Genomic DNA, 23113 nt, shown 5'->3' with positions numbered 1-23113 from the left:
TTTTACCAAAACTGAACAAACAAAAAAGAAATGGGGGGGGTTCAACAAAAAACACCCCCCCACACTCCAGCTTTCACCCTGACCACACCACACGATCCATCGTCTACAGCCAAGCTCTGCGATACAACCGCATTTGCTCCAACCCCTCAGACAGAGACAAACACCTACAAGATCTCTGTCAAGCTTTCTTACAACTACAATACCCACCTGCAGAAGTAAAGAAACAGATTGATAGAGCCAGAAGAGTTCCCAGAAGTTACCTACTACAGGACAGGCCTAACAAAGAAAATAACAGAACGCCACTAGCCGTCACCTTCAGCCCCCAACTAAAACCCCTCCAACGCATTATTAAGGATCTACAACCTATCCTAAAGGATGACCCAACACTCTCACAAGTCTTGGGAGACAGGCCAGTCCTTGCCTACAGACAGCCCCGCAACCTGAAGCAAATACTCACCAACAACCACATACCACACAACAGAACCACTAACCCAGGAACTTATCCTTGCAACAAAGCCCGTTGCCAATTGTGCCCACATATCTATTCAGGGGACACCATCACAGGGCCTAATAACATCAGCCACACTATCAGAGGCTCGTTCACCTGCACATCCACCAATGTGATATATGCCATCATGTGCCAGCAATGCCCCTCTGCCATGTACATTGGTCAAACTGGACAGTCTCTACGTAAAAGAATAAATGGACACAAATCAGATGTCAAGAATTATAACATTCATAAACCAGTCGGAGAACACTTCAATCTCTCTGGTCATGCAATCACAGACATGAAGGTCGCTATCTTAAGACAAAAAAACTTCAAATCCAGACTCCAGCGAGAAACTGCTGAATTGGAATTCATTTGCAAATTGGATACTATTAATTTAGGCTTAAATAGAGACTGGGAGTGGCTAAATCATTATGCAAGGTAGCCTGTTTCCTCTTGTTTTTTTCTACCCCCCCCCCCCCCCCAGATGTTCTGGTTTAACTTGGATTTAAACTTGGAGAGTGGTCAGTTTAAATGAGCTATTACCAGCAGGAGAGTGAGTTTGTGTGTGTATGGGGGTGGGGGGGATGTGAGAAAACCTGGATTTGTGCAGGAAATAGCCCGACTTGATTATGTAAAGAGTTGTCACTTTGGATGGGCTAGCACCAGCAGGAGAGTGAATTTGTGTGGGGGGGTGGAGGGTGAGAAAACCTGGATTTGTGCTGGAAATGGCCCACCTGATGATCACTTTAGATAAGCTATTACCAGCAGGACAGTGGGGTGGGAGGAGGTATTGTTTCATATTCTCTGTGTATATATAAAGTCTGCTGCAGTTTCCACGGTATGCATCTGATGAAGTGAGCTGTAGCTCACGAAAGCTCATGCTCAAATAAATTGGTTAGTCTCTAAGGTGCCACAAGTACTCCTTTTTTTTAAAAAAATTGTCAAAACCATACATTTCATGGCGAAGTGTCCATGTGGAGTAAAGAATGATTCTTCTTGGAAAAAAACGGTTTGAGTGAACGAGTGTGATCAGTTTGACTGGTCAGTACACACAACGCCAGTCACGGCTCACAGGAGCTTAGGAGAGAGAGAAGACAGAGCAGCCTGGGGGTCGGGTTGCCAGTTTTGGTTGGACATATTCCAAGATTATTGTTTGATTCCTGGAGGAATCCAGGACTCCCGTGGGATCCAGGGGTGGGGAAGTGTGCATGGGATCCTGCTGTTTGTTTAAAAGATACAGGATCATCGCACAACCATTTGAGACAGGAAGTGAAGAAGAACACCGGTTGAAACTACAAGAAGAATTTAGGGCAACAGAATGTAATTGCCTGAGTTGGAATTTAGTGAGGCTAACCATTAATGTGCTAACTCTTCTGCAAATCAGGAGGGGAACTCAGGCTCGGTATGGAAAGAGTTCCTCAGCCTTTCAGAAGGGCGGGTGATAATAACAAAATCCACAAGTGGGCAAGGCCCTTGGCCTGGCCTCTCACCCAAATGGCCGTACTTTGCCAGCAGCACAGCGCCCCCAAGCACCGCATTGGGGTATTGCTTCGGGACTGGCTGCGGGGGGAGGGTGCCACCTACTGGCATGCCACTTCCTGCGAGGGGATCGCCTCGGAATCAGGATTCAAACTCAGCACCCTGCGGAGATCAGCCAGGGTGTGAGCAAACCACTGACCTGTCACTGCTCTATAGCTACAAATAGACCCTCCCCTTTAATCCTGTTTCAGTACAAACCGGGGGGGGGCGGGAGGGGGGCTGCATTTTGTCCCACAATAAGGATGTGACTGGCACGTGAGGCACAAAATCTTCCCCTCCCCCCGCTGCAAACATCTTCACCCCGAGGAAGGAGAGGGGAAGCCACAGCTCAGCAGGGTGCCTGGAAGCGGGACTCAGCTCTCCCTTGTCGGGCCGCAGGGGTTGCGTACCTCTTGGATCGCTGATGATCCCCCTCCACAACTGAAGAGCCCTGGAGGGGCCTCCCCCACCCATGCTGCCTCCCAATCAGAAGGGGGAATGTCACAGCTGATTGATGAGTCACCGCCCCTCGACCCCACCCCTCTTCCAGGCATGGGGAGAAGGGGCTGGAACCCCAGCGGAGTCAATGCAATGACACCCAATGACAGTAGCAGTGAATGAGGCCAGGTCTACACTGTACACGTAGCTGTGTGGGGCAGGGGTTTGATCCCTGACCTGATCCCAAGTGTAGACACAGTTATACTGACAAAGCTGCACTTTTGCTTGTATAGATTGTTTTGTATGGGGGGGGTTAGGGAGGGCTGGACTAAGCGAGATCCTCATTAGCTTTGCCAGTATAAGCCGCGTCCACACTAGGGGTACGTCTACACTGCAGTCAGGAGGTGTGACTGCGTGTACACGTACCCGAGCTAGCGTGGATCTGGCTTAGCATGTGCCCAGGCCATTCGAGCCGGTACCCAGGTCCTGGGCGGGCAGGGCTAGCTCATGCTATGGCAGCTTCACTGTTACGGTTACTGCTGTGGGGTGAGCTAGCTAGGTCGAAGCTGGCTGGGGTGAGTCTCCACGTGCTGCAGTCACATCTCTGAGTGCCGGGTAGCCCCACCCTTGGAGTGCAGCGGGCCAGTACGCCCACACCAGCAATGCACGCCCACGCATGCCAGGCGCTGACCAAGGGCTTAGTGCAGGTCTCCTGCCCAGCCGTGCAGGGCACCACCCTGGCCTCCTGGAGACAGTGTCCGAGGGGGGCTCAGTGTCGAAGGGATCTGAGGCCGCCTAAGGGACCTGGCTTGTATCTCTTCCTGTCCTCTAGCCACGTCCCCAGGGACAGCAGCCTGTGCCCAGCCTTGCAGCATGTAAATGAAGGCCTGGGAGAAAGAGGAAGGCAGAATTTCACAAGCCGCAGCTGCAGGGAGCACTCGAGCGAATCCCTGCTCGGATGGGTGAGCTGCACGGAGTATTTTAGACACCAGCTCTAGCCTAAGACCGAGCTAGGCAGCTGCAACCCTGTAGATCTCCTCGTGGGAAAAGGAAGTAGGATCACTGCGACTTCCTCCGGACTTGCCTCCCGTGGGCCACGCGGGGTAGGGGCCTGGTGGGCGTGAGCCATTACTTGGGGAACACGCTCGAGAGCTTGCCAGAGAGAGGCGCTCCCAGGAGGCAGAGGGAGGAATGGAAGCTATAATAACAAACCAGCGTGGGCCTCCCCAGAGAGACCCTGCAATAATGATCCGGTGCATAGAGCCAGGACAGTTCTTGGGACACCCAGGACTGAGGGTCCCCTGGCTACCCCCTACCCCTAGCGAGAGGGTGCTTGCCTATGGTGGCTGGTGTCAGCTCCCAAATATCACTGGCCTGTCAGCCACTCAAGCACTCTCCTCTGGGCTAGGCCAGCCCTGGCTTCGCCTTGCAGGTTAACACTGGGTGCACCCCAGGCCCCGAGTCCCTTTGGATCTGTCAAGGTTCCTCCCCCACTCTGAACTCTAGGGTACAGATGTGGGGACCTGCATGAAAAACCTCCTAAGCTTATCTTTACCAGCTTAGGTCAAAACTTCCCCAAGGTACAAAATATTCCACCCGTTGTCCTTGGACTGGCCGCTACCACCACCAAACTAATACTGGTTACTGGGGAAGAGCTGTTTGGACGCGTCCTTCCCCCCAAAATACTTCCCAAACCCTTGCACCCCACTTCCTGGACAAGGTTTGGTAAAAAGCCTCACCAATTTGCCTAGGTGACTACAGACCCAGACCCTTGGATCTTAAGAACAATGAACAATCCTCCCAACACTTGCACCCCCCCCTTTCCTGGGAAATGTTGGATAAAAAGCCTCACCAATTTGCATAGGTGACCACAGACCCGAACCCTTGGATCTGAGAACAATGAAAAAGCATTCAGTTTTTTACAAGAAGACTTTTAATAAAAAATAGAAGTAAATAGAAATAAAGAAATCCCCCCTGTAAAATCAGGATGGTAGATATCTTACAGGGTAATTAGATTCAAAAACATAGAGAACCCCTCTAGGCAAAACCTTAAGTTACAAAAAAGATACACAGACAGAAATAGTTATTCTATTCAGCACAATTCTTTTCTCAGCCATTTAAAGAAATCATAATCTAACACATACCTAGCTAGATTACTTACTACAAGTTCTAAGACTCCATTCCTGGTCTATCCCCGGCAAAGACCCAGCATACAGACAGACACAGACCCTTTGTTTCTCTCCCTCCTCCCAGCTTTTGAAAGTATCTTGTCTCCTCATTGGTCATTTTGGTCAGGTGCCAGCGAGGTTACCTTTAGCTTCTTAACCCTTTACAGGTGAGAGGAGCTTTCCCCTGGCCAGGAGGGATTTCAAAGGGGTTTACCCTTCCCTTTATATTTATGACAGGATCATTCCCCTGTGATAGCCAGTCCCTGGCACTGGCTCCTCACAGAAATCCCACCTCTCCTGCCCCCCAAGGAGCAGTGTACCCCACAGTTAATCAGTGTTACCTTCTAACATCCCTCCTGTAAACCACACAGCACCTGTTAGTAAACAAAGGAAGGTTTGTTTAAGAAAATACAAAGATTCTACTGGAAACGAGCGAGAGCCCTGGAAACAAATGGTTCCCAGACAAAACAAAATCCTGAAACGCGAACCTGGGCCTACACTTACCGATAGTTCCCCTGCCCAGCTGATACAGTAGGTTTCCCCCTCACCGCTCAGTCTGTTGCGGAGCCGACCGGCTTCGCAGGACCCAGGATCCAGTTTTTTATGAGAACACCCCCGTCCCTCAAGAAGTCTCCATCCTTAGTGAAAGGATCGGGATCACCCACCATGGTATAGTGGAACAGCCTTTGGTCTCTGTTCATAGGCAGGGCGATCCCCTGTGTGTTGTAATGTCCCATTTTCACCTCCAACTGGTCTCGAAGGTTTGCAGTTTTCTTTCAGGGTTTCCATTGATAATCTTGGGATGGAGCAAGGCTGGACAACTGAATCCTGGCATTACATCCCTGGCTAACCGGGGCGGGGTCATGACTCCCTGCAGCTGGAATGGACCATCACAGAGACACACTATCCCCTGGTGATTAACTTCTACTCCACATCCATAAAGCACACTGTCAATATCAACACATTCTTCCTTCAATATTCCCCACACATACATCTCGCATTGATCATGAGTCTTGATAAGTCAGGAGCTTTCTCTAGATACGTTACATAAGGGGTAGGCAACCTATGGCACGCATGGCATACAAGCTGATTTTCAGTGGCACTCAGTAATCAGTAATTTTCAGTAATCAGTGCCCGGGTCCTGGCCACCGGTCCGGGGGGCTCTGCATTCTAATTTAATTTTAAATGAAGCTTCTTAAACATTTTGAAACCCTTATTTACTTTACATACAACAATAGTTTAGTTATATATTAGAGACTTATAGAAAGAGACCTTCTAAAAACGTTAAAATGTATGACTGGCATGCAAAACCTTAAATTAGAGTGAATAAATGAAGACTCGGCACACCACTTCTGAAAGGTTGCCGACCCCTGCCTTACATGTTACTCTTTCTGGGTAAATTTCCTGCAAGATGTGTGTTTGGTGCACTGAGTTTGTCAGGTCTGAGGCGGGAGTTGTTTGCAAAGAACAAGGGGCCTCTGTGTCACCACAGCCCAGTGCTCATGCCAGGAAACCCTACAATACTTGGCCCAGAGTGACCCTACAATAACACACCAGTATGTGCAGCCCAGTGTTTATCAAGAGCAACCCTACAAAAACAAACTAGTGTGCACAGGACCAGACTGACTGTACAATAACAACCAGTGTGCTCAGCCCTAGCGTGACTCTACGATAACAAACCAGTCCCCTGCCAGGAGTACAGGGGCCTGGACCAGATGACCTCTCGAGATCCCCTCGGGTCCTATGATTCTATGCAACCCCAGGCCGGCCGTACAAAAACAAACTAGTGCACACAGGCCGCAACCAACCCTACCATAACAAACCACTGAGGTGAAGCCCCCAAACTTCCCCAAGACCCTACAATAACAAACTAGTGTGTACATTTCCAGAGTGACCCTACACACCAGCGAGCTCAAAAGGAGGAGAAATGTTTCCGTGAAGACTTTGATTTTGGAATCACTGTGACATTCTATGCCCTGGGGGAGCATACTGTAACCCCCCCTATTCCTCATTTTCATATCATCGGGATCTTACATATAAAGCATGCTGTCAAGGCTGAATCCCCACTCTGGCACTCCAAGTGCAGAAGGTGGGGGCCTGTCACGGAGTCCCTGGGCGATGCTCTGGAACTGCTCCCCATGAAGTCAGTCAGGACTCTGGGGTAGTCGCATTTCTGTGAGCAGCCTGTCTTCAGGACACACAACTCACTCAGCTTCCACCTTCCTGGGTCTGACCTCGGAGCATTCAGCATCCTCTGCCCCTCCGTGCGCTTCCCACAGCGAGTCCGCTCAGGCGGGGCTCCTGGGGAAGCCAGAGGGTCCTGCACCCCAACTTCGCAGTCAGACGTGACTCTCAGCCAGCCAGTAAAACAGAAGGTTTATTAGACGACAGGAACATGGTCTAAAACAGAGCTTGCAGGTGCAGAGAATGGGACCCCTCAGCTGGGTCCATTCTGGGGGGCAGTGAGCCAGACAACCACGTCTGCACTTCACTCCATGTCCCAGCCAGCCCCAAACTGAAACCCCCTCCAGCCCCTCCTCCTCTGGGCTTTGTTCCTTTCCTGGGCCAGGAGGTCACCTGATTCCTTTGTTCTCCAACCCTTTAGCTCTCACCTTGCAGGGGGGGGAAGGGCCCAGGCCATTAGTTGCCAGGAAACAGGGTGTCGGCCATTCTCTGTGTCCAGACCCCTGCACACACCTGCCCTCTAGGGCTCTGCAATGATCATACACCCTTACCCCACCCCCTAGATACTTAAGAACTGCCTAGGGGAAACTGAGGCACCCCCACACTATTCAGAGGAAACATTAAGAATAGTCCCACTTCGTCACAGGGCCCGCAAAGATTTTAAAAATTAATACTGGCCACTCCAGGCTTGTATTACACTCCCAAGGTTACAGCTTTTCTCTGACCTTGGCTTAGTAAACGCATCCAAATGCAAAAAAAACCCCTTGCACCCAGGAAGGAGCACTTGGGAATTCCTCCCTGTGGGGTACCCTCAAGTCCTTTCACCCCCCTCTCCCCCTCCCCCTGGGGAAGAGCTGAGAAAGAAAACAAAGGAAATTAGCTGTCTCCACCAGCTAATTAAACAGCATTTGCACAAACCTCTTAGGACACCAAAAATCCAATCCTGTTTTTAAAAAAGGTAAATTTTATTAAGAACAAAAAGGAAGAAAAAACATCTGGAACTTAGGCTTTTGCTAGATTTTAAAAGAGCAATTCCAAAAATTAAGTACCAAGAATAGCTTTCTTGGGGACCAGCTTAAAAATTACAAGCAAACAAAAGCACCTGGGGGTTACCTCCCTGTCCCAGTGATTCCTTCAAGGTATGGAAAGTGAATTTTCATACCTGGTTCAAACTTTACACAGCATTCCTGCTTATAGCATTGCTGCTCTGTGTCTCCTTCTCCGGAGAACAACAGACAAAAGGAAAGTTTCTTTCCCAATTTTAAAACGTTCTAGCCTTCCCATTGGCTCTTTTGGTCAGGTGCCCACTTCCTTTTCTTCACCTGGGGGACTTTTTAATCCTTTACAGGCAAAGCAAGCAGAGAACAGCTACCAAGAGGGATTTTACAGCTAACTGGCTGGCTGTCCATAAAAGGGAACTACCCCTCCCCCCCCTTCATTTATCACACATGCCTTGTAAGGTATCAGAGGAAAGTCTATGATCTGCTGAAAGTCATTTCTCTGTCCATGTATGTATATCACTAATGCATATGAAGTTATGAGAATTGTGTTGTATGGTGGTCACTAAAACATCCTGTAACTTGGGGAATCAACCAGATATTAGCTCCCCAGAGGCAACAGCAAGGAAAGTAACCAATGCCACGGCGGGATGTCAAATAACCCATCAACCCCATTGTCCAGCAAGGAGCTACAATACAATGACTCACCTGCATGAGGCCACACCAGGGGAATTGCTCAATCTTGCCTGGAGAGACTAATGCTCACCTGACACTCAAGTGGGGGAGGGAGCAAAGCCAAGGGGGTGGAAAGGACATGATAAAAGGAGGAGATGTTTGCCATGCTCTCTCTTTCTTCCACCTCCATCTACAGACACCACCACCAAGCCACTGAAGCGCTGATCAAAGGGGAGAGCCTGGCTGAAGAGCAACCAGCCAGCCTGTGGTGAGAAGCATCTAAGTTCGTAAGGACATTGAAAGTGTTAAGATCAGCTTAGAATGCGTTTTGCTTTTATTTCATTTGATCAAATCTGACTTGTTGTGTTTTGACTTATAATCACTTAAAATTCATCATCATAGTTAATAAATCTGTTTGTTTCTTCTACCTGAAGCAGTGCGCTTGGTTTGAAACGTGTCAGAGGCTCCCCTTGGGATAACAAGCCTGGTACGTATCAATTTCTTTGTTAAACTGATAAACTCATATAAGCTTGCCGCGTCCAACGGGCATAACTGGACACTGCAAGATGGAGGTTCCTAGGGTTGTGTCTGGGACTGGAGACATTGGCTAGTGTCATTCGGTTGCAGGTAGCTGGGAGCAGCTTACATGCCAGAGGCTGTGTGAGAACAGCCCAGGAGTGGGGGTTCTCACAGCAGAGCAGGGCAAGGCTGGCTCCCAGAGTCGAGGATTGGAGTGACCTAGCAGATCACCGGTCCAGATAAGACCAGAGGGGAATGTCACAATCACCGCACTGTACGGTGGTGTCTCATTGTTCCCTTGTGCTCCCTGTCAATCTGTCTGGGGCACTTCTTGTCTTATCCTTAGACTGTCACCTCTTTGGCCAGAGACCACCTTTGTTTTTCTGTGTCTCTACAGCACCTGGCAGAGTGGTCTGGTCTGTGGCTGGGGTTTGGAGGTGCTGCAGGAATACAACTAGAATTAAAATAGCTGCAAAAGGGTGGAAGAGACTCTGTGCCTCATAAACCATGGAGAAGCTCATAAATTTAAATCCGTTTGTTGACAAATTGGAGGCAGTCTTAATCTTATAGATTCATGGGTTTTACAGTCACCAGAGACCATTGTGATTATCCACTCTGATCTCCTGCATCACGCAGGCCAGAGAACCTCACCCAGTGATTTCTGCCTCATGCCCTGTAACTTGTGGTTGAGACACTGTTCTATCCGGGCCATTCACGCCCTGCCCATCAGCACGGCCTCTGGGAGTTGTACAGCACCTAACAAGCTCCATTGCCAGGCTCTCTTGCTTGCCTTACCCGGGGGTGCTGCATTGCTTTTATACAGCACTCAATGTCAAAATCTAGGCTCTCCTGTGGTGTTAAGTCAAATGCCCCCCGGCAGTCTAAGGCCTGGTCTCCACTTTACGGTTAGGCCGATAGCAGTAAGTTCCTCCCCTGGCCAGTGGAACTAGGCCAACCTCACTCCCGGGCAAGGCACAGCTGGGGCGATGGAGGAACGCACTGTTGAGGGAGGGAGTGTTCCTACAATGCTGGGAAAACCCTTCCGTGGGGGTGGGCTGCAGTGATACTGCAGGGTTCTCCCGGCACAGATATGGTGATCTAGCTACGCCCCGTAGTGCAGACACTCCCTCCGTCTGTCACACGAGCCCAGTTCCCTTCCTCTCCCCGATCTGCGATCTCGTCAAAGAATGTCGTCGGGCCGTTCAACGAAGCCATAAAAGCTTGTGTCCTGCTGTTATCGACGCTCCTGGGGCAGCCCCGGGGAAGCTCCGGCAGCTCAGAGAGGAGCAACACACGGAAACAGGGGGGCTGGAGAGCGTGACTGAGGGGAACTCAGAAGCGCCAACCAGTGACCCGTGGGCGCCCAGGAAGGCTGAAGAGCACCGGGCGGACGGCCTGAATCTCGCCGTCTTTGGCAGCTTCTCCATGTCAAGTGGCCGGACAAGACCAGAAATGAGTCTATTCGACGCAAACTCTGCAACCGCCTCCTTTGGCGGTTTCGGCAGCTCTCTTGCTAGGGACACCTTGTCAGGCTGGAAGACCAGCGGATCCTGAGGTGTGTTTGCCAAGGCCACTACATGGCTGGCGAGCACGTGGTCACCAAACGCTTTGGTGGAACAACCAGATTGCCGCTGATGGACATAAACTGACCTGCCAGCAAGATCAGCTTTCGGACCCAGCCAGAGATCAGTCCAGGATGGCTCTGCAAGGAGCCCACGCGCCTTTGGGGGTTTGCCACGGTGACGGTGAAGCGAGCCACCCATGCCTCGCTGGGCTGTGAGGTGGTGAAGGCAGTGGTTTCAATCGGTGGCCAGCAGGAGACCCCTGGGGGTCTGCAGCCTAGGGCTAAGATTTCTGAAGGGGTCTGCACCCCCATTCAAAATTTTGCAGGGGTCCGCAATGAAAAAAGGTTGATAACGGCTGGGCAAAGAGCCAGGAGAACCCAGCCCATGCGACACACCAAGAGGAGGAATTAGTTAGGGAGGCGCAGGATGTGTATGTGTGGGGGGGTGATGAGGAGCTTTGGGATGGAGTGAAGACGTAGAACAGAGGCTTGGACTAGCTGGGGAAACTTCCTGGCAGCCAGATGGGTGCAGCTGTAGAAGGGTCTCTCAAGGGAGGGGACAAAGGCCCCGTTGCTTGGGCCACGGACTGGTGACAGCCCTGGCCAATTACAACAGGGACCTTGGCTGTCTGCACGGGGTATGCCCGGTGACACCCACTGCTGCTCACTGCAGACGTTGACGGGGTGGCATGACCCGGATTAGGAGTGGAGACTCACTGATGCAGCCGGCTCCGCGGAGTGGACGGGGGCGGATCTTTGCTCCCCGCTGCACAGGGCACCCCTGACCCAGACCCTCCTCCTGGTGCCTGGGGCGTCCGCTCACCCTCCCTCAGCCGGCTGGAGAATTAGCTGAGCGAGCAAAGCTGCGGAGCTGAAGCAGCATCGCTCAGAGATTAAGTCTGCAGGCCCCACTGCACGGATGGCGCAGGCTGTTCCCTGGCCCCGCTTGGCGCACCCTCGGCCCTTCTCGCTGGGCCCATCCTCTTGGGCCTGATCCAAGCTCCTCCTGCTGCATGGCATAAGGAGCCTGAGAAGGGCACAGCCCAGGATCTGGGGCACGCTCACCCCCACGCCACTGAGGGCACCATTCCTCTGGGATGACTTGCCCAGCCTGCAAGCCTCTTGCATGCCTCACTCGGGCTGGTGCCTTCGGGATGCTCTGGGTCCATGGCCGAGGGGACGCACGTGGACACAGCGCCACCTCTTGGCCCTCAGGAGAATCTGGGCAGCACCAGATGGTCTGCTCAGGGGAGGTGGGGTGGGGCTGAGCTCTCCTGCAGGGTGGGGACAGGTCAGGGGCCTCAGCAGCATCGTGGGACCTGCTCCATTTACCCAGCACAGCCAGGGCTGGGGACGAGGCAGGAAAGGAGCCTCGCAATGAAGAGAGCCAGAGCTAGAGCAAGGGATGCCCGCCCCACACCCATCTCCACCTGGCCCTGCTCACTGCGGAGGCCAGGCAGCTCTGGTAGCTGGTGACGAGTCCCCATGGAAGTTGCATGGGGCAGGGTGGTCGATTTGAACAATATACCAAGGCCCCCGGGGGTGAGTGAGGGCAGCTGGGCCAGAAGCAGGATGCCAGGCCCAGAGGGATGGGGTGAGGGCCGTGGAACATACAGGGAGAGCCCAGCACATGGCTTGTGCTGAGCAGAGGGGTCAGTATGCAGGAGCCAACCTCTCTAGGGGATCGATAGACGCCCACTGTGACCAGCTTGTCTGATCCCCTGCCTAACGCCAGCCAGGGCACGTCCTGGAGTAATTCCTGTCTGAGCGAAACCAGAGCTCGTAGGAAACCAGCCCGTCAGGATTTAAAACAGCACCAGGGAGGGAGAATCCCCCGTACACATTGGAGAGTGGTTCTAAGAGTTAATTACTCTCATAGTTAAACACTGACACCTTATTTCCAGTCAGACTTTGTCCGGCAGCGCGAACACGCAGGAGTCTTGATCCAGCCTGAGCCCAGACGCAGCTCAAACACAAGCCAGAGAGCGAGCGCGGTGGGGACACCAGGGCTACACACTTGCATTCCAGTGTCTGTTTTCTCATAGATCTGTAACTCTCCTGTGCTCAGCTACCCAGGGAGCTGTTGGGCAGGGCTGCTCCTGAACAACTGCGTGGACAAGGCCTGAGAGCAAAGGGCCCCTGCAGAGCCCATGGGCTGCTTGTTGTAACTGGCACATGGGCAGATTTGGAAGAAGGGGCACTAAGGACAGAGTAGGGTCTAGGGAGTGGGACCTCCTAGGCCCGCTGCCCAAGAAGGGGCATTAGATGGGGAACCTGCAGCCCGGGCACATGCCAGAGCAGCCAGAACTCAGAGCAACCCCTGGAGCCAGGGGGCTTGGAAGCACCCAGGCCCCCAGGATTGGGTCCAGCGTCAGAGCCTGGTGACTAGCCACAAGGGGCCCCACCCAGCGCTCAAACAGCAGCATTGCTGGGCCTGGCGCCCGCGGGCCGTTCCACAGAGCTCTGTGCTCCTCCCTGCCAGGAGCTCCCCATCTCCCCCCACTTTGTTACTTCTCTTCCTTCCCCAGGGCCCTCAGCCAGCGCTAACCAGGCCTCCTGGGAATTCTAGCAGCAGGAAACCAGGTTCTTTGTACCCAGGCCCCAGCCATTGCCCAGACCAGCTGAGATCGGGGCGTACTGACACCGGGTCCACCCTACTGCCCCATGCAATAGCTACACCGCTCCACCCACACCCCTGGGTGCTGTAGCCAGGCCAACCATAGCCCCTGGCATAGACCATGCTAGGTCAACATAGCCATTGCCTCAGGTGGGGTGGGGATTAGCAATGACAGAGAGAACCTCTCCTAGCTGTGGGGTAGCAGTTCCCCTAAAGCCCCATAGCTGCACCAGGGGGCTGCACTGCTGAAGGTGAAGACAAGCCCCGAGAGCATCCTTCAGGACCTGGAGGTAAGTTCATACCAGTTGTGTATAGGCCCCACATCTTCCCCTAGTTCATCCTCCCAAGGGCTACACAACCAGGGTGCAGGGCAGAACTTCCGCCAACATGAAGTTGTCGAGATCTGTCTGGACACCGCTCTTATTAGAAAGGGGGTGTGTGTGTGTGAAGATCTCTGATCAGAGACAACCTGCTGCCCCCTAGCTCCTTAGTAAAGGGCCAGCCCTTCTGACATTTCTAGTCCCAAGGATTTGCTTTCATCCCCATGCAGAACAAGAAATGCACCCATTGGGGAAGGTCTGAGCTGGTGTATTGTACATCCTCAAAACACAGCTCAGCCGGCATCCAGGGGCTGGACCTATCCCTTGCCAATGCCCAGTTTGGGGGTGTAGCGTTGTAGCTGCCTGATGTGCCAGGAGAGCAGGGGGTGGGGGATGCATGAGTGAGGGGAGCTAGGGGCAGAGTTCCTAGCACCAGGCAGGAGAGGATGCTGCCGCTGTCTGCATTACCCAGACCCTGCTCTGCAGCCCTGCTGCAGTCAAAACATTCAGGGCCCCCCCCCCAAATCCATGAGCAGGGGATGGAGCCAGGCCTACATGCAATGATCACTCACACCCACAGCCACCCTTAGAGCAGACTGCCCAAGCCCAGCTCAGTTTAGGACAAAAAGGTACCCACCCCAAGGAGCCTCTGGTTGGGCCTAGTTCTAGCTTTGCAGCCCCAGGGGCTGAGCAAAAAGGCCATTTCTATCAAGGCTGAGACAAGCATACAGACCAGGGCTAGGACAGTTTATTTTACCAGATTCTCATACATAAGCTGCAAGCCAGGGGAAGGGACACCTGCATTTCTAGGGAGTGCAGGATGGAAGGGATCAGACAAGGAAGTAGGTAGCTGAGGGCACCATAATTAAAGGGGACCTGCCCTGGAACCTAACAGAATAAATACATCCAGCCAGTGAGTCACTGCCTGTTACAGAGCTCAGATCCCCAGGGAACCAGAGGGATCTCCCCACAGAGCCTGCTGGAAGAGAGGAGTGTGGCAGGGGAGCATTGAGACAAAGTCAGAGGGACATTCACAAGGGAGGGGTTGGGTGGGGACTAAGCTGGTTCCCTTGTGTCTTGTCAGGATTAGCAGTAACCAGACAGAATCTGGACTCTGCTGGCTAGAGCCCAAAGCAGGGCAAACACACCCTGAGCAGAAATGTTTCCTGTATAAGCCAGTGGGGCTGCCAGAGGCTCCTGGCTGCTCAGAGCAGGGACAGGAGAGCAGGAGGCAGGAGCAGCAGGACAGCCCATGGTGCAGGAGAGGCATCTCCCCTGTTCTGGGCGTAGTACTTGGCCACGGCCACATTGGGATTCCCATGGGCAGGGTTGAACCACATCTGGATGCAGTGCCCGCTGCCCCGGTGCTCCAGGGTGTATTTGTACGAGTTGGACCAGATCTTCTCACACAGGTCTGCTGGCCGGGGGAAGACATACTTGAATGACTGGCATGTGGTGCCGCGGGGGCACCGGTTGGTCCCTGGAGGGGAAGGGAGGGAGAGAGGGTGGCAGTGAGTAAGTGTGGCTTGACTCCATCTAGCGAGACCTTCCCCATCACTGGCTGCTAGGCATCCACTGGTCCCAGGCTACTGGCTGAGCGAGAAACGGTCCTTCCCTGTGAGGTGAAGTTCAAGGGCTTGTAGCCATGTCACTCACCTCCTGGATTTATCCCTGACTGGCACCCTGATGGGCTGGAGAGAGATGGAGGCTAGTAAGAAGGAGGAACCCACTAGCCCAGGGGAGCCCAGCTGGGGTTTCCCACCCCCACAACTCTGCCAATGCACCTTGATCCTTCCAGGCCCTCCATCACTCCAGGGGCTGTCATGCATTTATCCTCATGAACCCCCAAGTGCTCTTCTCCTGAATAGACAGGTGGGAAACTGAGGCAGAGACTGAATTAAGGTCACACAGTTAATCTATCAAAGATTAGTGCTAGCCAATACAGGGTCCCAACACTTTGCAAAACTGCCTTCAGCCTTGGCACTAGCGAAGAGGGCTTGTCAAAGGCAAAAATCCATCCAGTCTAGGTCCCAGTACAGGTGCCTTCGTGAGCCACTGGTATAGAACACAGCATGCAAGAGAGATTAGAAGAGTCCAGAACAGACACCAAGCCAAGGAAGTGTTACAAACTGGTGGGTTGGGTCTTGAAGTTACTAAACTCTCCACACATGGCTCACTATGCTGCCAGTGTGGCTATACTAAATCAAATCCAGTGGCTCTCAGCCTTTCCAGGCTACAGTACCCCTTTCAAGAGTCTGATTTGTCTCCTGTACCTCCAAGTTGCACCTCACATGAACTACTTGCTCACCAAATCAGACAAAAATACAAGTATCACAGCACATGTAAAAATTGCTGACTTCCTCAGTTTTACCCAATTATAAATGATCAATTAGAATATTAATATTGTACTTACATTTCAGTGTATAGTATAAAGAGCAGTATAAAAAGTCACGGTCTGAAGTTTGAGATTAGACTGACTTCGCTAGTGCTTTTTATGTCACCTGTTGTAAAGCTAGACAGATGCCTAGATGAGTTGATGTACCCCCAGAAGACCTGTGTGCCCCCAGGGGTTGTGTACCCCTGTTGGAGAACCACTGGTTTAAATGCACAATTCCTCCGCACATCTGCTAAGGTGGACATGCTGCATAAAACAAGAATGGCTTGGCAGGAGCAGGTAGGAAAGTCTGTTTGTATTTCACCAGGGAGTCTTTAGAGGGAACCACAAGGGTTATCTAGTCTGACCCCCTGCCAAGGTGCAGGATTGGTTGCAACAATATATTTGGCTTGCTTATTTGGCCTCCTGAACATTGAGAGAACTAGGAGTGTGGTCAGACAGTGGCCACCCCCTACAGTCAATAGCAGGGAATTGAAGCAGATCTCAAGTCCCAGGCTCCAAGCACTGGGTCATCCTTCCTCTGTGCATTATCTGCCAGCCACTACTCCAGCCTCAGCTCTGAGCCCCATTCACTCCTCTGCCCACTGAAAGTACAGGGGCATTCACAGCCCAGATCTCGGCATCCAGGTCTCCTGCCAGCTTTTCTGCACGTCCCTGACTGGGGAGCCCCATTTTACACCCTCTGGCTCTGCCCCTAGGATTCCACAGCTGTTCCTTCCTCCAGGACCAGGACCCTAACCCCCTTTGGAGGCAGGGGATACTGGCAAGCAGAACCAGGTATGGCCACAACTCTGTAGAGGGGCACCACACGCCCAGTCGCCATGGGGAGGAAGACCCCAGAGCCCCATGGCCACCTGCTGGGCAGTTCTGCTCACACAGGAGGCAGGTTTCCCAGCTCCTGCTCCAGCGTGGGCACCAGCTCCACAGTTGAAGCTGCCCCAGGGTCACTGGACACCAAGTTCAGTCCAGGGGACCACCCACCCTCCTAGTCCAAACCAAGCCAGGGACTGCACTGAGACCAGAGGAGACTACAACCTCAGCCCCTCACTCCCAGGGTGCTCCTCTCGCAAGCCCCCCACCCAGGGTCTGGAGCTAGTCTGAGGGCTGCTGCCATCGGGGGCAGGGAGAGGTGGGAGCCCCTCCTCCATCCCTTGGGCCTCTAAGACAGCCCCAAACCCATAAGCAAGGTGTGACCCTGCCCCACTCAGGGTACAGCAGTCCAGCTCCCCCCTGCAGCAGGCAGTTTGTTCTCGGCCTCTCACTGACCCGAAGTCCAGTTCCAGCCCTTGTGCCAGTTCTCTTTGCAGGTGACGGCGTCCTTGCAGTCCTCCCACCACTGCTCGCAGTCCTCCTTACACAGCGGGACGTTGAGGATCCTCTCCCGGCGCCAGCTGGTATCCGCCTGCCAGGACACAGGCTTGGGAGCATCAGGGGGCAGCTCTGGGCCCCCTGCAGGCAACATCAGTCGCCCCAGGGAGCAAGGGTGAGACACATTCTCTCCCCCACCCCCTGATCTAGCACCACTGAACAGAGCCAGTGCGCGTCCCAGCAGAACCAGGCCCAGGGGACGGGAGAGCCTCACAGCAGCCTCCCCGCACCCCTGTGTGGCAGCATCTACAGCTCAGCTGCATCCCAGGCAGGCCACCCAGGCGTCCAGGGAAGAGATCCTGGATTTATTGCAGAGCCCTGGCCAGGAGCAGCATCTGCCATCTTACCTGTTGCCTCCCCAGCAAGCACGTGGCACGAACCCACCTCACCCCGGGACAGAGGCAGCGTCAGTCCCACCGAGAAACCCGGCCAAGCTGAGCATTGGAGCCAGGCTCTCTGGGGTCCTGGACAGCAGGGGGGTGGCAGGACCCACGGGGCAGCGCCCGGGGAGGGAAGCTAAAGGAGCCGTTCAGTGCAGCCTCCCGATGTCAGGACGCTTGGAGGGGATTGTCCTGCCCACATGCAGGGGGCCCTGGGGGACACGGGGACACCAGCTGACAGTGGAGAATGGGACCTGGGGCCTTCGGCCCAGAAAGCCCGAGCCACTCTGCATGGTGCTAGTTCACGCCTCACCATTTGGCCCCGCCACTAGAGGGAGCCGTGAGCACATGCACCAAGCCAGCCTGCTCTCCCGCCCGCAGCGCCCAGCCCAGCGCCCCCTGACCTGGTGGATCCAGGGCCCCAGGTTGGGCGAGCACTCGTACAGACACGTGTCCTGGATGAAGTGCCGCTTGCACTTGTCTGGCATCACCCCGCAGTGGGCCCAGTTGAAGCTGTACAGGTAGGACTGGGCCTGGTGAGCCCCCGTGCTGGTCTCGGCCGTGCAGCAGGCATTGTCTTTCCACGGGGCACACTGGGAACACAGCAAGGGACGGGTGCGCAGGGGACTCCGGCCGCTCGCCCGGGGAGCAGACAGGATGCCGTGGATGCAGCAGCATCACCGGCCTCCAGTGCTGCACGGCGGGACTGCTCCTGCATCAGACCACTGCCAGGGCCACGGCCAAGGACCGGGGACGGACGGGCAGGGATGCTATTTTGCCGAGTGCTTGGAGATCTTTAAGTCGACAAAATGCCATGAAGTGGGGAAGCTACAGACTGGGGCAGGAGGGGCAGCCGCCGAGCTGTTATATGGTGTTATTAGGGCCTCCAGATCTACCCCAATTGTGATCCCCTCTGGGGGGGACGCTGGGTAAGTGGGGATGGGGGAAAAAGGCACAAAGAGGAGACCAACTGAATTTGTCCAAATGAAAAAGCCTCCTAGTTACAAGGCACCACTTCAATGTGATCCTCGAGTTAAGGAATGTGGGACTAGAAATCTGAACTAAATTAGTTTGTTGGGAACATGTGTAACTGGTGAGCAAAATGGGATGGGCTGTTCTGCCCCTGCCCTCTTTTTTTGGGGGGGGGAAGGTTAAAAAGAACAAAAACCAGACACCCCAGGACTTTGGGAGGAAGATCAGACTGACTGCTGGCTGGGAGATGGGGAAAATGAAAGGTGGGACATGGCTGCCTCCCCCACCATCTTCTGCAATCTGCGGGAACACCTTCCTTGTCCTGATCCCAGGAAAACTTGTTACCAGCCTGGGCTAGAGAGCGAGACCCACCTGACATGGCCACCTTCACCGGCTCCAGCTCAATCCTAACTTTGGTTCCTCCTGTCAGCCTCCCCTCCACACCCCAGTACATCACTTTCCTCCCCCACCTTTGGTCTGCTTTCCTCTCTCTCCCTTGTGCCTTCTGTTTACGAGTCTGGCTTTCCCCACTAAGACTGTATCCTGCAGCACTGCTGGGAGCCTGTGACCAGAAAGGCAGCACCCAGTGGGGATGCAGATTTGCTGGGTGTTTGGAGCAGCTGATCAGACCATGTGCTGGGCCAGTTTCTCCAGCAGCAAGGTTTCAGAGAGGATAGCCAGCTTCTGTATCTGGTGCTAACTCTTTGATGGTCTTTTCTCTGCCCCTGTGTGTGTTGGTCTGGTTTGGTCTTCTAGGAAATTGGATCTGGCTTAACAGCTCCAGATCATTTCTACTAACGCCTCTTCTCCCAAAAGAGGGAGACCACCATCTCCTAGCTGCCACACAGCAGGGAAGAGAACTCTGCAGCAAAAGCTAACAGGAACAAGGATTTTGTCAAAGTTACAGCCTAACTCAATACTGAGTTTCAAATTAGGGTTGCCACCTGTCCAGTGTTCACCTAGACAATCTGGATTTCAACTTGTATATGAAATATTACCTGAACAGCCCGGATGTCTGGGGTGGTGGGTTTTTTTTTAACTTGGCAATGGAGAGCTGAGAAGGGTCAGGGCCTCAATGGGTGCAGTTACCAGCCATTAGAAAGGTGGCAACCCTCTTTCAAATGCTCCATTGATTTTCTCTCTTTAATATATACATAAAGATGTTTTTAATGGTGACTCTCACCATAGCCCTAAGCAGACTGAGGTCTTTGTACTGAGAACCCCAAACCACATTTAAAACTGTTAATGAGGCCCTGTCACTGTATAACAGCCAGGGGTGCTGGAACAGTTTGTATAGTGGGGGTGCTGAGCCATTGGACCAAACTGTAAACCCTGTGTATGATGGAAAACACATCAAATCAGGAGTGCTGAAGACCCCCTCCCCCCACACCTCCAGTTCCAGCACCTGTGTTAACACCCTCAACACTTGGGCCAGTTTATTCTAGTGACATTAACAGGGACATATCCAAGTTCGCCCTCAGCATCAGAGGCAGAGCTAGGATTGCAAGGCGGGAGTCCTGGCTCCCCAGCCCTCTGCCTCCATCCAAGCCCTTCCCTAGGGCATCAGCAAGGGACAGGCCTCTTTTTAGAGGGATGAAGTAGCCCAGTTCGCATGGCTGCTGCCAGAGAGCTGGGTCTCATTGCCAGCCCAAGGATGTTGGCACCATGACCCTGCCTGCCGCAGCCTCCTAGGGCTGAGAGGACACACACAATTCTTGGTGTCATGAACACCTCCAGTCCCTGCACTGCAGTCCTCCATGGCCCCCCCCCCCGAGACCCCGGTGTGAGGAACAAGCATGCACTAGAAAGGATGGCAGGTCCAGGGGACCCAGTTACCCCTCACCTAGAGCTCCAAGTGGTCAGGGGTGGGACTGATATGTCAATAGGACAAGACCCTACCTGGCCATGCAGCGCCCCCTCCGGGCCTGGCTGGATTTTGTGGTGCTTGGCATCCATGCACATGTTCAGCACCGATTCCTTCGCAGCACTGGCCAGGCAGGCAGCCAACAGCCCCAGCACGGCCCACCGGGCTGCCATCTCCCTGGGACCAGAGCAAGGGGGGGGGTGGAAGAGAAGACACATTAGTGCAGCTGTCCAGATGAGAATGGGCGCCACTTGGGTGCATGGCTCCGAGCGCCCAGAGGGGATCCCCAGGCAAGAGCATCTGTGCTGCCTGCTACGGAGACAGGTGCTCTGCAGAGACCCATGAGAGAGCGGCCACAAAGCCTCCTGCTTCACTGGCAGCTTTAATCCCCCCCAAACAGCCCACCCAGGCATGTGGGCAGAGAGTTCTATGGGCCCAGGAATACGTTTAAGGTGGAGTCTCTCCCTCAGTCCCACCTTCTGCCCTGGGCGCTCCCCTCCATGCATCCTAGGCAATTTCAAACAGCCTGGGTCCCCCACACACCACCGGCAGCACAGCCGAGAGCCAAGCGGCTTCCTGCCTGCTCATGCCATGTGTCTGCTGGCTGGGGTGGGCGGGCGAGGAGAAAGTCTGTCTACACATGCTGCTCCCAGCCCCATGCGTGCCTGTGGCCAATAGGAAGCTGTGGGGGCAGCAGCTCGTGGACACCCCCCAGCCTAGGAGGCTCAGGTAAGCACTGCACCCCCATACCCTCTCCCCAAACTCCATCTACAGCCCCACCCCTTGTCCCAGCCCAGAGCCTGCAACCCACCCTCTGCCCCAGCCTGGCACCTGCACCCAGCACACAAATGCCACCCTAGAGTCTGCACCCCAATCCCCTACCCCAGCCCAAGGCCTGCACCGCAGAACTCCCTCCCAGAGCCTTAGGCAGGTCAGGGGAGCTCTGGGCACTACCAACATGTCTACAAACCTGCTGCCCCTGCAGGAGAGAGAGACCAACCACAAAGCCTCCTGCTCTACAGGAGCTTTTACCCTCTAAACATCCCACCTAAGGCCCAGTGGGGCAGGCACTTCTCCAAACCCTGCCCCCAGCTTGACTGCTTTGCCTTGCAAGGGGCTCTGAGCCAAGCTCCCCATGTCTCTGCTCAGCAGGTACTGGTTTCCACCCTAGCTATGAGCTCCCCTCCACCCTACAGCCACCCATAGGTGCATTCAGGCCACTCCCTTTGTATTAGCCAATGATCCAGAACCAGAGACTGGCTACTGGGTGACTCATCCAGAGAGTCACAGCAATGACCACCGAGCTGGACTCTGGCCAGCCAACACCACTAGCCCCACAAGCAGGCTTCCAGGCATGAAGCCTAGGATAAGATTAGACCTATTAGGTTGTATTTCTTCCCCCTTGTTTGCTCAGTGTTCTTCCAGAGAGGTGGAGGAAGCTAGCCCACGGCCCTGCAGCTCGCCCTGTCTGGTGACTTCAGGCCCCTGGGACAGGGCGACCAGACTGGTCAGTTACACACTACCACAACCTTGGGCTGCCAGGATCACAGGCTGCCAGAGCAGACTCCCAGCTCACCAACAGCTGGTCATGGGAGACTTAACAGTCAGTTATTGCTGTTCAGTTCAGGTCCTATTGGACTCTCCAGCCCCTGACATGGGGCTTTTACAGACTTTAGTCCATACAAGGCCTTGCACTTGCTTCCAATTTCTATTTGGGCATCACTTATCCTCCCACATCCCCTCTTGGGGGGTCTCCTCTCCCCCCACTCCATCGGGGCAAGTGGTTTCCTCTGCCATCTGGTATTATATCTGTGGTTTACTGGCTAAGGTTCCACTATTGCAGCTTTTATAGCAGCCAATCACCCCCAAAGCACCATCTGTGCACCCAGCCCAGGAACAAGGAGACACAGATCACAGCCTAGTGTTTTTTGGAAGCAATGCATCCCCCTCTAGAAGCAAACAGCAGTTACAAAGCTAATCACATTGATACCCAAACACTAGGCCTGAGACACCCACCAGCCCCCCTCCCAACAGAAAACCATGAACTGCTCCTACCTTGCTAGAAAAAAGCCCATCCCAGCTGCTTCAAGCAAGTGCTCACCACAGCAGCCAGGCCTCTGGAGTCAGCTTTAATAGCCAAGTCCTTTAACCACAGCTGCTAACCCCTCCACGCAACTGGGTTAATGAGGCTTAATGGTCACCGGTGCTCGTTACCTGTAAAGTAGCAGTTTTCATAACAGCCAAAGAGCTCTGTGTGTTTGCTGGAGGGCAGCTGAGTCCCATGTTAAGAAGACAATCAAGGATTTGATCGCAAAGATCAGATGTCTGCCGAAGCCCTGGCCGAGGATGAGAACATCAGTCCCACCTGCTGGGCATTCTTTGGAGCAGACTTCTTTCTTTGCTCTGCAAATTGCCCCAGAGAAAGGAGCCAGAGAATGCCAAGATCAGCTGTCTAATCAGCTGGGGCCTCTGTCACGGAGTGTGGGGGAGTCCAGGCCCTGCACCCGTCTTCCTGGGATTCACTGAGACTCTCAGCCAGCCAGTAAAACAGAAGGTTTATTGGACAACAGGAACACAGTCCAAAACAGAGCTTGTGGGTACACCCAGGACCCCTCAGTCAAGTCCTTCTGTGGGAGCAGGGAG

General features: G+C 53.8%; 1 protein-coding gene across 2 annotated transcripts; it reads right to left on the bottom strand.

Moving 5' to 3' along the window:
• Window positions 1-14238: 14238 nt before the first annotated feature.
• Window positions 14239-22799, bottom strand: LOC125631575 (folate receptor alpha-like). 2 transcript variants are annotated; one of them, XM_048838476.2, is made up of 5 exons: window positions 22685-22799; window positions 20506-20647; window positions 18039-18227; window positions 17153-17288; window positions 14239-14971 (listed from the first exon to the last, which is right to left on the bottom strand). In XM_048838476.2, the coding sequence occupies exons 2-5, from the start codon at window positions 20641-20643 to the stop codon at window positions 14697-14699; spliced, it is 738 nt and encodes a 245-aa protein (XP_048694433.2). In that variant the 5' UTR covers window positions 20644-20647; window positions 22685-22799; the 3' UTR covers window positions 14239-14696. The 2 variants fall into 2 exon arrangements, with proteins under 2 accessions (XP_048694433.2, XP_074981863.1); XM_075125762.1 differs by lacking the exon at window positions 22685-22799 and adding an exon at window positions 22526-22609.
• Between the last annotated feature and the right edge of the window lie 314 nt (window positions 22800-23113).

This window comes from Caretta caretta, chromosome 1 (genome assembly GCF_965140235.1).
Source record: "Caretta caretta isolate rCarCar2 chromosome 1, rCarCar1.hap1, whole genome shotgun sequence".
Taxonomy (NCBI): Eukaryota; Metazoa; Chordata; order Testudines; family Cheloniidae; genus Caretta; species Caretta caretta.
Note: the sequence above shows the minus strand (reverse complement) of the source record. Positions and strands in the feature narration are given on the sequence as shown.